This window comes from Babylonia areolata, chromosome 9, assembly GCF_041734735.1.
Source record: "Babylonia areolata isolate BAREFJ2019XMU chromosome 9, ASM4173473v1, whole genome shotgun sequence".
In the NCBI taxonomy this organism is placed as follows: Eukaryota; Metazoa; Mollusca; class Gastropoda; order Neogastropoda; family Buccinidae; genus Babylonia; species Babylonia areolata.
In genome coordinates this window covers 42,058,548-42,073,196 of record NC_134884.1, presented here as the reverse complement: position 1 = coordinate 42,073,196, position 14,649 = coordinate 42,058,548, and the positions used below count along the sequence as shown (strand labels likewise).

At 39.2% G+C, this 14,649-nt stretch overlaps 1 protein-coding gene across 1 annotated transcript; it reads left to right on the top strand.

Moving 5' to 3' along the window:
- The first annotated feature begins 2,545 nt into the window (after nt 1-2,545).
- On the top strand, nt 2,546-14,272 carry LOC143285467 (uncharacterized). Its single transcript, XM_076592771.1, has 6 exons — nt 2,546-2,734; nt 4,918-5,600; nt 6,509-6,582; nt 6,872-6,983; nt 9,439-9,638; nt 10,354-14,272. The coding sequence occupies exons 1-6, from the start codon at nt 2,551-2,553 to the stop codon at nt 10,484-10,486; spliced, it is 1,386 nt and encodes a 461-aa protein (XP_076448886.1). The 5' UTR covers nt 2,546-2,550; the 3' UTR covers nt 10,487-14,272.
- The last annotated feature ends 377 nt before the right edge of the window (nt 14,273-14,649 follow it).

The window sequence follows — 14,649 nt, the reverse complement described above, 5'->3', positions numbered from 1 at the left end:
ACCCACAATGGATGAACACAGTAAATGGAGTGAGGTGCATTAATGTATAAAAACGCGTGGGGTGGAGAGGGGAGGGGTGTGTGCTTGTGAACGTGCTCGTGTATGAGAAGTAATGTTAATATAATGTTAACAGATTTTCGGAAAGACCCCTTGCCTGTAGCTAACCTTGTTATTGATGGTCAAACAGTGGAGAGGGTCAATGAATATAGATATTTAGGGACCATCTTAGACAATAAGCTGACTTTTGACAGAAATGTTGATTCCATTCATAAGAAATGTCAATCTAGAATTTTTTGTTTACAGAAGCTCAGAAATGTTGGTATAAATTCAAATATTCTTCAAAGTTATTATCGATGTTGTATCGAGTCCGTGCTCACAGTTTCATTCATGTGCTGGTATGGAAGTTTGGGAGTGAGGAGTAAGCATGTTTTGAACGATGTCATGAGTGTATGCAGTAAAACTGTGGGAGTGAAACAAGCTAGTATGCAAGAGCTGTATGAAAGTCGAGTGATTACCCATATTTAAGCAAAGTATTATGAGCTATTGCCATCAGGACGACGCTACAGAACTTTTAAGTTGAAATCCAGAGCTCTGAAGACTTTTATTCCACGTTCAATCCACCTTTTAAATTCTTGAGAACTGTGTGTGTGTGTGTGTGTGTGTGTGTGTGTGTGTGTGTGTGTGTGTGTGTGTGTGTGTGCGCGCGCGCGCGCGCGCGCACTCTCATGTGAGACGTGTGAAAGTCCGTGCATGATAGGCTGTACCTTGTTCTAGTTGTGGTGTGTGTGTGTGTGTGTGTGTGTGTGTGTGTGTGTGTGTGTGTGTGCGCGCGCGCGCGCGCACGCTCATGTGAGACGTGTGAAAGTCCGTGCATGATAGGCTGTACCTTGTTCTAGTTGTGGTGTGTGTGTGTGCGTGTGTGTGTGTGTGTGTGTGTGTGTGTGTGTGTGTGTGTGTGTGTGTGTGTGTGTGTTTTCTGAGCTTAAAAACGTGACAATTGGTTATAATGAATGTGCAATATGTAGGAGGAATAATGTGCAATATGCAGGATGAATGTACAATGGAATATGTCTAATGCTAACGTCCATATTCTAAATATATTTCTGTTTAATAATTACGATGTAATAATTAATTGCAATGTTTTTAAAAGCAAATATGTGAAATGCTTTTATTTGAGAACATATGTTTATTACTCTTGTTTAATCAAGTAATCCGCGTGTGTGGGGTGGGTGGGGGTGGGGTGGGGGATGCGGGTGTGTGCTGTTTATCTGGTTGCGGTTTTCCGCAATTTATCTTTATTCTTATCTTATCTGTCTATTATAATCAATGTGCAATGTTTCTTAATTCTTTCTTTCTTTTACATTAAGAATACTAGTTATTACCTGCAGTGTGTGGATGTATGTATGAAACGGTGTATGTGATATTTTTTACATTTGTATCTTCGTAATATTTGTAAAAGCTGTTGTTGACTTTTACAGTTATGGTCCCCATGTTGTTTACTTGTCTATGTTGTGATAATGCACCTGACCAAATTTCTCCAGTTGGAGATAATAAAGTTATTCTTATCTTATCTTATCTGTACGTTCTTGCGAATGCGCTGTATTGTTGAAATGTGTAAATGGATGACCGCATTTTAGCAACATTTCTTTGGTATCAGTATTTTTTTGTTCACCAGCTGTCACATGCTAACTTAGTTATAACGTTTGTGTATCTTCATTGCTTTGTTTCCCATATTGCTTTTTGTGTACTTTCAAGTGTAGGTAATAATACCTCAATGGACTAATTTGCTGTCTCCCCTATGTATCCTCAGCAGGACTGATCTTTGGTGACTGAACCATCTGCATGATAATGCCCTCTCCTTTTGGAGTAAATGATATAGAAGTCTCTTGGGCTAAATGCACTTTGCAAATGTGAAACATCTCATGGCAACAACAGTCCCTGACAAAACCCTGTAGAAAATGCACTTTTATAGCGAATCACATTTGAGTTTGAGTGAATTATGTTTCATGGTCATGAGAATCCGGCTGCTGATTCTATTTTTAGAATCTGAGGCCCGGTGTGAAGGGACACAATCAATGTACTTTTCCATATTTATTACAAGTTTCTTTCCCTTGAAACCAATGATTTCCATGCACCATCAACTTGTCAAAAGCCAAGAGCACTTTGTACGACATGGTATAATTGGTGTTGACTTGTTTAGTTTTCCCAAAGACCATAAACATTTTGAATATTTCATATCTTACCAGTTTTATATCAAACGTGAGATACCAACCACTAAATCAAACGTCAAACACGGGATGCAGACGACAATTTCTGAGCAAGAAAGATAACTCTTATAAATTTGAGGGAGTGTCTTGTTGAAAGATACAAAAGAAAAAAATGTAAACCGTTTGTTTACAGTATGTACATGCAAATCATATATATGAAAAAAAATTGTATGAGATGTAGTGAGGCAATGAAGTAAAAAAGTATTTCTATCTTAGGATATGCAAAATTTTCATAAAATAATTGTCGTGATAAAATACGGTTGCTCCCGCGAGTCACGCAATCATGGCAGAAGGCGGAGGGGAGGAGGACCAAATCAACCCGTTTTCTTTTAAAACTTACGTCAAAAAGAAAACACGACAGCAAGAAGAGCAAGATGTAGATACAGATGACATATTCGCTATTACAGGACCAACGGCTTCTAATCGGAAAAAAGAAAAACAATCCTTAGTCGTCGCGGAAGATGACGGTAAGGAAACGAAATATTGTTGGCCAAAATATGATCAATAATGTTCACTCTACCTCTTCCGTGATACCATTAGATTTGAAGTAGTTGTAGAGGCACATTGCAGGCTTTGCATTATGTGAACACCCCTTCAATTGACAGTATACATCTTATTCTGTTTATACCTTTGTGCATTGCCACTTTTAATGTGCATAGGCGTAACAACGATTTCTCAGAAGTTTGGGTACTCTTACTTTTCAGACGACACTGCAGTTTACAGAACAACGATGATAACAGTCGCAGTCTAGAATCAGTAACAGGAAAATTCAACCGCTTTGCAGATTGGAAGTAATGTGTTCCACCCAGCCAGATGTATGACCCAACCAAGACTCCAGAAGCACACACACGCAACACAACCCAGGTTGTCGCACAATCATTCAAAACCAAAAACTTCTTTTGCTATCCACACTTATACTGTTCCAGTCAAAAAGCTGCTTACTATCAAATATATAGGAAAAAATAGTAAAAAAAAAAAAAAAAAAAAAAAAAAGAAAGGGAATGTCATTTTATCTCCCCTCTGCATGAACAAGATAAACTTCATTATAATGATGTTTTAACCTCTTCAGTGTCCAAGATGTATATATTCGTCAACAAAAATGCTCTGCTGTTTGCTCCATGATGAACATCAGTGTCATTTCAGGAGTTTTCACATCTCTGTTTGAAGTTGATATGGCCCATTAGCCACCAGTCAGAGCTTGATATGTCTACATTAATTATCCTTAAGGAGCAACAGCCAATCATGCTCTGTATGATGATTTCTGGATGTTTTTGTCTGTACCCTACTCAGGATACTTCCAAAATGGTTGGTGACAAACCACAACCTTACTCTAGTGGCTTGAAAGAGCAGTGTGTTACATTAAATAAAATTGAGGTTTTGCCATCCAAGATGTTGAAGAAGCTAGTTACATGTCTTTGACGATGATGAATTGAGTGCAAGGTCTGGCAAGATCTTGTCAGATGGTTTTCTTGACATGACTGGAAGTTAGAATGGTTATTTGCAGAGAAGAGGGAAGGTGATGGTAGTTGAAGAGCTAGGTGTAGCCAGCAAAGGAGAGAAGGCAGAGCAGGTCAAGTATAGTTGTGTAGCTGACCTAAAGTTGACCTCTGATACAAACCATCCACTAATTCATGGCAGGGAGGGAGAGATAAAGGGGAAGCACAGTTTTGCGCAAATTGTGAATTACATCGTTTTAGAAAAAGTGTGCTCGCATTGATCATTAGCAATCTCTACATGTGAACTTATGAACAGTGCTCACCACTCCCTCCCTTCTGCTCTGTTGGCCAACTGGGTCACTGATAGTGATAACCTCTTTGATACTGTCAGAAAATGAGCATGCCATAGTGAGTGAGTTTGGCACAGGCAGGAGTTGCATTTGAAGGATGTGCATATATATATTGTAGTTATTCTGTTAAATGAACTTTCTAACTATTAGAATGTAATAGTCTGTTCGTTTTCCTTTCAGAAAAAGTATGATTATATATACTTTCTTGCAGTAGTTTGCGTGCAGTTTGCGTGCTACAATTTTTTGTTAATTATTACCCTCTGCAACCCAAAACCACCTGGCAAATAGAAAGCACAAGTCAAAATGATGCTTGGCACTGAAGAGGTAAAAATGTAAACAGTGATTTATAAGGAAGTGGCACAGATCACTTCCATAGTTGGTGCTCAGCTCATTTTACAGGTTGAATGACCTGTTGATTTTGGAGCGGATATTCTGCTTATGTGGGCAGTTTGTGGTCTGCATTTCATCCTTTTTGGAGCCTATTACTGGTATTAGTATTTAGTCTACACATTGCCCACTTTCCTGATCAAGCTCTCACTTAATTCAATGATTCTTGGAATGGCAGATCAAATGCATCTCTTCCCTGCAAGTGTTATACAGAATATTAACATGAAAGAACAGGCATACAAACCATTTGCTGAACTCGTGCTGAAGTATGCTTTGATTGTGTGGCACCCACACACATGTGTATTAAAGTCCATTGGCAAAGATACTGTCCAGAGAAAAAGTGTACCAGTTAAACCCTTTGAGTTTGTATTTTAAACAAAATTGACAAAAATTACATTCGAGCCTTGTAACCATTGGCTCTTGTCCTTATAGTTTTATTTATTTATTGTTTGTTTGTTTGTTTGTTTGTACTTTCAGATGAGTCACCAAAGACAAAGAAGAAAGGAAACAAGGAAAATCCTTTCTCCTTTAAGAAGTTTATTGGTCAGAGTGGCCAGAAGGACAGCCCGTCTTCTCAGCGAAGACCCATCTCCCAAGATGCACGGACAAATGGAGCAACACCTGCTGGCTTGTCGACACCCAGCTCTGGTCATGGCGCCTCCTCATCTTTCCACGCTGGACCCAGCCCAGCTCAGCACTCTGTTGCACCCCCTGACTTAGCCTCTCATCTCCCAGATTTCATTCAGAACCACTTCACAGATGAGTCATCGCAGCAGGAGCATGAAAGGAGGCAAATGCCAGACTTTACCCTGCAGAGCAGACTGTCGCAGAACAGTGTGAGGGAGAGGGAGGGGAATTCTGGGTTCCTGTTTGGGGCAGGGAAGGAGGACAGTGTGGGGGACAGCACATTCTCTGATGGGGAGGAGGAGGGTGTGCAGCGAGGCAGGCAGCTGAGCTTGCCGGACTTCTTGGTGGACAGTGCAGTGCCGGGGGCACAGGGGGGAGGGGATGACAGCATAGCTGTCGTTGCTGGTGCCAGGTCACAAGGAGGGTCATCAAGGTCACAGTTACCGGAGTTGCCCCCTCTTGGTGATCATCCTGCTGCTGGGAGTGCACAAAGTGTTGCCAGTAGGAGCTCTGATGATTCTGTGCTGAAACAGGTAGTACATTGTGATAGGTTCATGTGTATGTGTGTGTGTTGTTGTTGTTGTTGTTTTCAGTGTGCATGTCTGTGTGTGTGTGTTTGTATTAATGTGTCGGGGTTTTTTTCAGTGTGCAAGTCTACTTTTTACCAGGACAAAATCTGAAGAAACTGACAAATGTGCAGGTGTGTGTCACTCTGTGTGTTTTGCTTTGATTTTAAATGCCCAGTTTGTTTACAATATGTATTGACACTTGACTTCAAATGAAACATTAAAAAAAAGAAAAGAAATTACATAATTACTTAACCATTTCAGCACTGAGAATTACAGCCTGAACAGCTTCCTGCCTGGGAGGCTTTTTGTTTTGCAGCTATATTTTGTAGATAGTTTGCAAACTAAAACAGTTTACATTGCTTTAAGTTTATGTAGATGTCACTTGTTGGTTGTCAGTGTTTACAATGATTGTTCAAAATATTATTGTCAGGGTTAAAAGCACATTAAATCTTAACTTTTTTTTCAATACTTTTTTACTTGCCAAATATTGAAGCACGACTTTAGAGTTGTAAAGAGTTTAATCATAAACAAAATATGGTAAGAAACATTCTTAGAAAGTGATAAGAATATTGCTCAAACTGCACTCTGACTTCATCAGTAAATTGCCTGGAAGAGTTGTCTTTTTTTTTATATATAGTTTTTTCTACTTGTTTATACATAATTGAAAGGTCAAACAACCACTTCAGTTCATCAGGGTTCAGTACCTGAGAAGTGCTCAGGTGCATGGTGGAAAAAGTTAAGCACTGCATACAGTGATACATGACACGCACAAAACACTATGTGTATGGTGTTTCTGAGCGGTAGATGAATGCGAAAATGAACCCCATACATTGAAATTAAAATAAAGGTTTAGTGTCATTGACATGTTTCAGCTTCAGGAGGAAAACAGACAGTTAAAAGCATCTCTGGCACAGATGCGACAAAGGGCGAGGGAAGAAGAGACAAGGTATGTCAGCCTGATCTGTATGAAGGTTTGGTGTGTACCTCTTCGGCTCTTGTCAGTCGTGCCATCTTGTTGTATCTTGTTATCTTGCATGATCATGATGGTATCATTAATTGTGTCAAGTGTCAGACTTTTTGCATGAGTCTTTATAGTTTATTTGTCTTGTCATTAACATAGGCTTAAAAAAAAAAAAATGCGGTTGTATGGTTTGATGGTTTTTGTTTTATGATTGTTTTTCTCTTTGAACTGAGTCTTTGCTATGTCTGTGAATTTGTTTTGAAACTGTTTACAGGGTAGCAGGGTTGGAAAAGGAGATCTCTCGACTGCGCAAAAAGGAGGCTGAGGAAACAGCTGTTATGGAACGTGCAGTCCAGCAAGTGGAGGAAAATCTTGTTGCCACTACGGTCAGTAGAGCTCTTTGTTTGTGGATGGACAACATTTGGTAGTGATTATTCTTTAAGTTATAGTAATAGGAGTGTGCGTTATCCAAAGACAAACATCTTTTGTATTTGTATTTCTTTTTATCACAACAGATTTCTCTGTGTGAAATTCGGGCTGCTCTCCCCAGGGAGAGTGCATCAATACACTACAGCGCCACCCATGTTTTTGGTATTTTTTCCTGCGCGCATTTTATTTGTTTTTCCTATCAAAGTGGATTTTTCTACAGAATTTTGCCAGGAACAACCCTTTTGTTGCTGTGTGTTCTTTTATGTGGGCTAAGTGCATGCTGCACACAGGACCTCGGTTTATCGTCTCATCCAAATGACTAGCGTCCAGACCACCACTCATGGTCTAGTGGAGGGGGAGAAAATATCGGCTGCTAAGCAGTGATTCGAACCAGCACGCTCAGATTCTCTTGCTTCCTAGGCGCATGCGTTACTTCTAGGCCATCACTCCAGATCAGACAATGAATAAACCGTGTGTAGTCGGCACTTATGTGCACATAAAAATAAAAGAACCCACGACGGCAACAAAAGGGATTTCCCTGGGAAAATTCTGTAGAAAAATCCACATTGATAAAAAAACAACAAAAAACAAATTGTGAAACACATTTGCAGACAGAAAAAAAGGCTGGTGCTGCTTGTGGCAACACGCTCTGCCTTGGGAGACCAGCCTGAATTTCACTCAGAGAGATCTGTTGTGACTCAAACTAAAAGTAATGCAATACAATATGAAAGCAGTACAGTTACAATACATGTGTGTAGAAAGAAGAGAAAATAATCTGGTAATTTTTGGCATGAATTTGGACCTCTCACTTTCAATTCCAAGGCTAAAGGTCTGTCCAGCAGTCCACACTTCCACATAAAAGAAAACCAGTGAAGAGAATGTCTATCTTGCAATCCAAAGGACTCGGGTGCCACAAGTCTACATGAAAGAAAACAATGAACAGAATATGTACATGGGAACCAAAAGGTTCAAGGTTCAAGTCGCTCAGAGCCAACATTTTTCTCTGCAGTCTTTTGGATAAGAACATAAAATCGAAATTCTACATACAGCGTGCATCTTGCAGAGATAAGATAATATACAGCAGCAAAAGGCTTGTTCTTGGCAGAATGTCAAAGAAAAAAGTAATAATCTGACAGGTGAACAGATGTACATGCAGACAGGGTCTGGAAAAAAGGGTTGGAGTGGGGGTTTAATGTACTGTTCAAGGTAGAACAGCCCAGTTGACAAGGAAGTCTGACAACATATAATGCATTACTTTGTGGTACATTGCTTTGCAATGTAATGTTACACGAAAGGAATGAACTATGATGCTTTGCAATGTAATGTAACACACTACAATACACTTCAGTGCTTGTTGTGACACAAAGGCTTATATACAGAACAAAATTTATTTATTTTCTGTTTAAGCAGTAGTACATTTTTCTTCATTGCTCAGCCACTCTTGCAGGGTGCATAGTCACCACAGAGAGCAGAATATGATATTTTGTTGCCAGTCCATGACCAGTAGTATACAGCTAAAGCGGAAATATTTGTGATTGCAAGGACACATCTTGTCTTGGTTTTGATGTTGACGGACCATTTGCGATCTTGTCTTATTATATTTATTTATTTATAGTCTTTTCATCCAAGATAATGATATTAGATCAATCTTGTCTTGTTCTCTGTGTTGACGGGCTATTTGCGATAAGTTGCATGACACCTTGGTTTTTCAGAAGGTGCACACTGACCTGGTACCTTGGACTTCAGCCCACTAGGTTTTGTTGTCCCATGATATATCTCCTTGTGGGTGATATTCCACCAAAGGCTGAAGAGCATTCCCTACCCTGGTTGGATATTTGAAATCGAGATTGTCATTCCCCTTGATGAGCTGCTTTCCCAGTCTGATGAATCCTATCTATCCATATTAAGCTGCTGGTTTTCAGGCGCCATTGACCTGGCTTCGCCGTTTTTCCTGTCAGTAAAAATGGTATGGCTGGGTTTAGAAGCTAGGCCAGACAAGAATGCCAGGAGCTGAACTTTGGTCATCAGAGGCTATTAGAGATGTATGAGTTGAGGTGGAGTTTTACGACCTGTTAAAGTCCTTAAGGTCAAGTTCTTCAGGCCTTTGGTCTTGGTTTGGCGAACGTTGTGTTGTTCTAATTATTTTTATTGCTAATATATTTTTAATCATCACTTTTTATGTTAATGTATTACACAAACATAGCATAGGCTCTCAAGGCCTGATTGGTGTGCTGGGCATCTGGTTTTCCTTTTTTTTTTTTCAGCAGATGTGTAGCGCATATGGATCAGTACACACGCTTTCACACCTCATTGAAACTGTAAGTTGTTGGAGCATTTTATACTACATAGGCAGCGGAAGTTTGTCCCCACTACTACCTCCAGCTGTAACAGCGTTGGATGGCGTGTTGACAGACGAGAGCAGTACAAGCAGAGACACTGGTGAGCCGACTGAAGCAGGATGTGAAGACACTGCAGGGTCAGGTGAACACGCTGACTGCAGAGAACCAGGCCTTGCTGTCTGGGGACAAGGGCTGGTCTGACATCAGGGAACGCACCACCTACGCCTCCCAGCAACTGGCTACAGCCGCTGTCACTGCAGAAACTAACCTCAGGTGAGTCTGTTTATATTTATTAATTATTTGTTTATCTTTGGTAATCGTTCATAATCCAGCACATTACACAGGGCCATTTGGGCTGAAAACACTATAAATATCAATCCCGTAGAACATGCAGAAAGAAAAAAAGAAAGTGGAAAAGAAAATTCAGCACTAACACTGTTGTGCATATAAACTCTAGACATGTCTCAGACATTGACCCCGAGTGAGTCTGGGTCCTGCTGTAACAGTCTTGAGCTTAATTGTTGTCAGTCAGTATTGTTGGATAATGTTAGTCTCCCAATATGTGTGCTGCTTCTGTTGTTACTTTTAATGAATTGTATTTTTGATTACACATACTTAACTGTGACCCACTAGTGCAGACTCCGGCAGGGGTCTGATTCCTGTCCTCTGCAAACTACTACCCGCCTATGCAGAGAAAACGAAAGTAGCTATGGCCGATAACCTCCCGAAGTAGGTTACCTCCCCTGTGTATCCCTGACTAGCGCCCTCTTTTTCCGGCAGTTATCTTGAATCCTGTTCCTGTGCTCTTCATACGGCTAAGTTTTTTTTCATATTTTCTGTCTGTCGATTCTCTTGTGTTCTTGTTTTTTGTCAAATTATGTCTTCAACCAGGTGTTGTCATTATTTTTATTAACTTTTTCTTTTTTTAAAATTAGCTTTAATATGTGCATCAGATTTTGAACATCATTTTGATTATGTATGTTTGCAGAGAATTATTGAATGGTGTGGAAAAGCTCAAGCTGCTTGGCCAGGTGTTGAGTTCTCTGGAAAAAGTAACAGATGTTGACGACTCTCCTACACAGGAAGATAAAGCATCGCCTAAATCATCCTCACCCGTGTGATTGATTTATTTATTGACATTGGTTGATTTTTTATGAAAACTGTATTTTAAAATTGTGAGCTAAGAAAGATGACTGGCGAATTGATATGTGATTGATGAGAGTGATTTTTTACAGAGTGGAGAATTCACCTTGTCATTTAATCAGTGTTGAAAACTGAGGTAGAACTTGTCTGAGTGTGTAAATGTGACAGCTTCTTGACCAGTTGATCAGAGGGGAAAGAATTTTGCCCTGAAACCAGAAAAACCATGGGTGTCTGGTTGGTGTGAATGTGATGGGTATAAAGTGTGTGGACCATGTATAATTGGTGCTGCTGCTGCAACTGTTTTGTGTGTTTGCTCTCATGTGCATGAATAGCTCTTCTACTTCATGCATGTTCCCACATGCACAGTCATGTGTGTCAAACTCTTATTTCTTACTGTGTAATTTCAACATGTGCATGTGTGAGCAGGTGCCCACATGTGTTTGTTAGTGTATGTATGTACATCAGGCTGTGTGTGCACTTCTGTACTTACTTGAGTGCTTCTATTTATGTACAAGGGAACCCACACTTCACACTCAGACCTACCCACCATTGCAATTTGCCCATAGCAACTGCAGAAATTGGCACTTGTATTTGGGAGATGTTCAACTTTGTCAGACCAACCCATCACTGCAATTTGTCCATAGCAACTGCAGGAAATTGGCACTTGAACATAGGATATGTTTAAGATTTTTGTTTTTGTTTTTACTCTGTTTCTTGATGCTGGTCTTTTTTTTTCTTCGTTTTATGATGATTATTGAGACATTTGGCATTCACTCACAGACACTTGTCACTCACACTTGTCACTCAATCTTGGCAATCACACTTGTCACTCATGTACACATGTGATTCATATACACTTGTCACTGAGACACTTGTCACTCATCACTCACTCACAGACACTTGTCACTCAGAAACTTCACTTGTCACTCAAACACTGTCAGTGTATGGTAAGAGCTTTCTGAGGTCAAACACCAGTTTTAAATCTGTCACTGTGCTGATGAAGCTGCAGTAGTTTTGATTTAAACTGCTTGTGTCAATGATCAGTGTTTGGAAGTGAACAGCCCGATATATGGGAATCTGGAACAGTAAATGCACAGCACTACTGTATGAAAAATCCTGGCCGATATGAATGTGTCATAATGTGGATGTTATCCCCGCGATATCCAGTTGATCCATCTGCAGTTGGTGGGTCTGACTACTGGTGTGCAAGATCAAAGTGATGATTGCAGCATGTTTAACATTTAAAAAACATGCTGCCAACAAAAGATAAGGGGTGGGGACTGGAAGGGGGTGGTGTAGGGGGGCTTGTTGGGAATCAAATTCAGTTTTAGCTAACTGAAATGTAAAATTTAGAATTTCATGCTCTTGCCTGCAAATTACCTGCTTAAATACCTATCCTCTTCTTTGATTACATGTTTTTGAGATTTTCATGTTCATCAAATAAAAATAAACATGACAGGTTGAATAAAAACAACAAAGAACAAGAATACCGAATGCTACTGAAAACACAAAAATTTGGGGCTGCCCCTTCCCAAAAACATGATTTTTCTGATGAGCTGGTCTGCTTTGTGTGCATGTGGTACAAATAAATACTGGTATGCATCTGTAATAATCTGTGAATAGTGTCAAGTCTGTTGAGGGATGAGGTGAGATTTTCATTGTGCACCAGTACCTCAACTGAAGGATATAACTGCTGTGCCTGACAGCCTCATTTTGCTCCCTCTCAGCTATGCTAGATCGATGAAGGTACACTAGGCTCTCCTCACTGAGCAGTATCATTGATGCAGACCTGTTCACCCCTAAATCATCATTTCAGGATTTGTATGACACTTTGCAGTATTTTTCAAGGAGTTTCAGTATTCTGCATAATTTTCATTGCCACAAATCAGCCTTTATAAGGTTAAGTGTTTGTCAGTCTGCCTCTGTGTGTGTGTTTAGAAATACTTAGAGTTGTAGCAGAACCACTGAAGTTATAGCAGTTTACACAATTGATTTTCATATTTTTGTTTCATAAAAAAATCATATTTTTGACTTGTATGCATATTTTCATTTTTTTCCTGGATATATGGAAGAATATGAAGGTTGCAAAGGTCTATGGATGTTTGTGTTAAGGTCGGCATGGGGACTTAGCCAGTATCACAGCACTATGAATAAGTACCAATGAAAGCACAGCAGTGATCACCAGCTACTGCTGTCTTCTTCCCACTGAAGACCAGAGGAAGGGGAACTACCTTTCTGAAGCTGGCAATTCTGCAAAGGACATAATTATGCCACAGCTGTTGTTTCTAGAAGTCAGAAATAGACCAGCTCAAAGAATGTGAGATATTTCTGAACTGTCCCCATTGTTGTCGAGGTGTTTTCGTGTGTGCCAGTCATTAGTGTCAATTTTGGTTTTCATTTCTCAGTGTGACTGAAAGCAGTGCAAAAGCCCAGATTCCAAGGCAGATCAGATCAGCAGGTTGTGGCCATACGCAAAAAGAACTTTGTGTGACTGTGTGTGGGCATGCATATATTTTTTTTTCTGTACTTTAAACGTCTTTCCACAGTAAGTGATATCAGATGCAGGAGGGGGAAACAGGAGGAAAAACACATTTAATTTACACATACTTAACTGAGAATGTGTGTGTATACATGCATCTGTTTGTCTCTTGATTTTCATCTTACCTAACTTTTTGCGTCTGGTTGAAACTACTGTACAATGATATGAATATTCTCCTCATGGGCATGAATTCAGGGCTCATTCCAATTGAATGAAAAGTATCTGGAGCAGTTTTAATTTGCTATGAGTTTTCCCTCCATAAAATTTATTCCTGTCACTGCCGGTGTGAAAGTTTCAATCATGTTGGTTGTGTTGTGCATACAGTCTTTTTTTTATAAATTGTTGAAAGTGGCATGAAAATTTTATTTCTTCAAACATTTTATAAATGTGATAGGCAAAGACTTGAAAGAGTAATACAGCTTGGCATCCCAGTGACAGAATGTCTTTGATGCTAAAAAGTTTCATGAGAAAAGACTTAAGCTTGTGGATCTACTGTAGGATGGGGCAAGAAATACCGGATTCTGGCTAAATATGGACAATCTGGATAAATTGTATTTGGGATTTTTTTTTCTTTAACCAAACCTTTTTTTTCTGAGAACTTCTAATCAGATGTGACATTTAACTGCAGTTTCTTGCACCGGAGAAGAACGCTAATTAAAAAACCTAAGCCCTCTATACTTTTGTTATCATATAAGAAATATACAAGACATACAGTGTGCCTTTTAACTCCACTGTCCATAAACAAGTCAGTCTGGAAAAAAAAAAAACGGTCTCTTGTCTTTCTCATACACATGTACAGTCATATTTCAGTACAGCATCAATTATTTGGGAACGTTTTCATTTCCTTAAAGTCAACTGAGAGTGGAATTACTTAACAAGAAACGTCATTGTTACTGTAAGTTAATCTTTGTTACACGATGCAATAATCAACTGTGCTGTTAAAAAAATTGTTTCCACACTTATCTTTCTATTTCATGGAGTTAAGAGTTAATTTGTTTGCCAAAGTATTCTGAGGAGAATGTAATGTATTGTGAAAGATTGTTACTGTATGTTGAGTTACCTCTCTTGAATCATGACATGTAGAGTTATGTTTTTTTAATTTTTAAATTGATATCATGGAATGACATTGTCTATACAAAACACATCTTTAGAAAATGAAGGCTGTTAGTATAACAGAAGCTTAGATTGTCACAAATAAACAAAAAGTGATTTTTTCTTCAACCAATCAGTCATTTTTTGTCACATATGACAGCATGTCAATGAAACAATTTGACACAATCAAAACGTTTTTGTTGCGAATTTTGCTTATTAATTAGGCTTCCAGTACCAGTGAGCCCACTTTCACTTGCAGCAATGAAAAAAAATCCATTCACTTATAAGAAGGAACAGGCCTATGATAATTAAACGCAAGCCAACATCTTATGTGTTTTTGAGCATGAATCACTGGTGTTCAATCATTCGTTTCTTATATGTGTACATAGAATTTATGAATTAAATTTGTATCTTCCACCAGTCTTCCTCCTCAGACCGTGAATATTGATTATGTGTAAACCCTTAAATGCTCAACTCGCTGACCTGGAACTCAGAGATTCTGTATTCCAT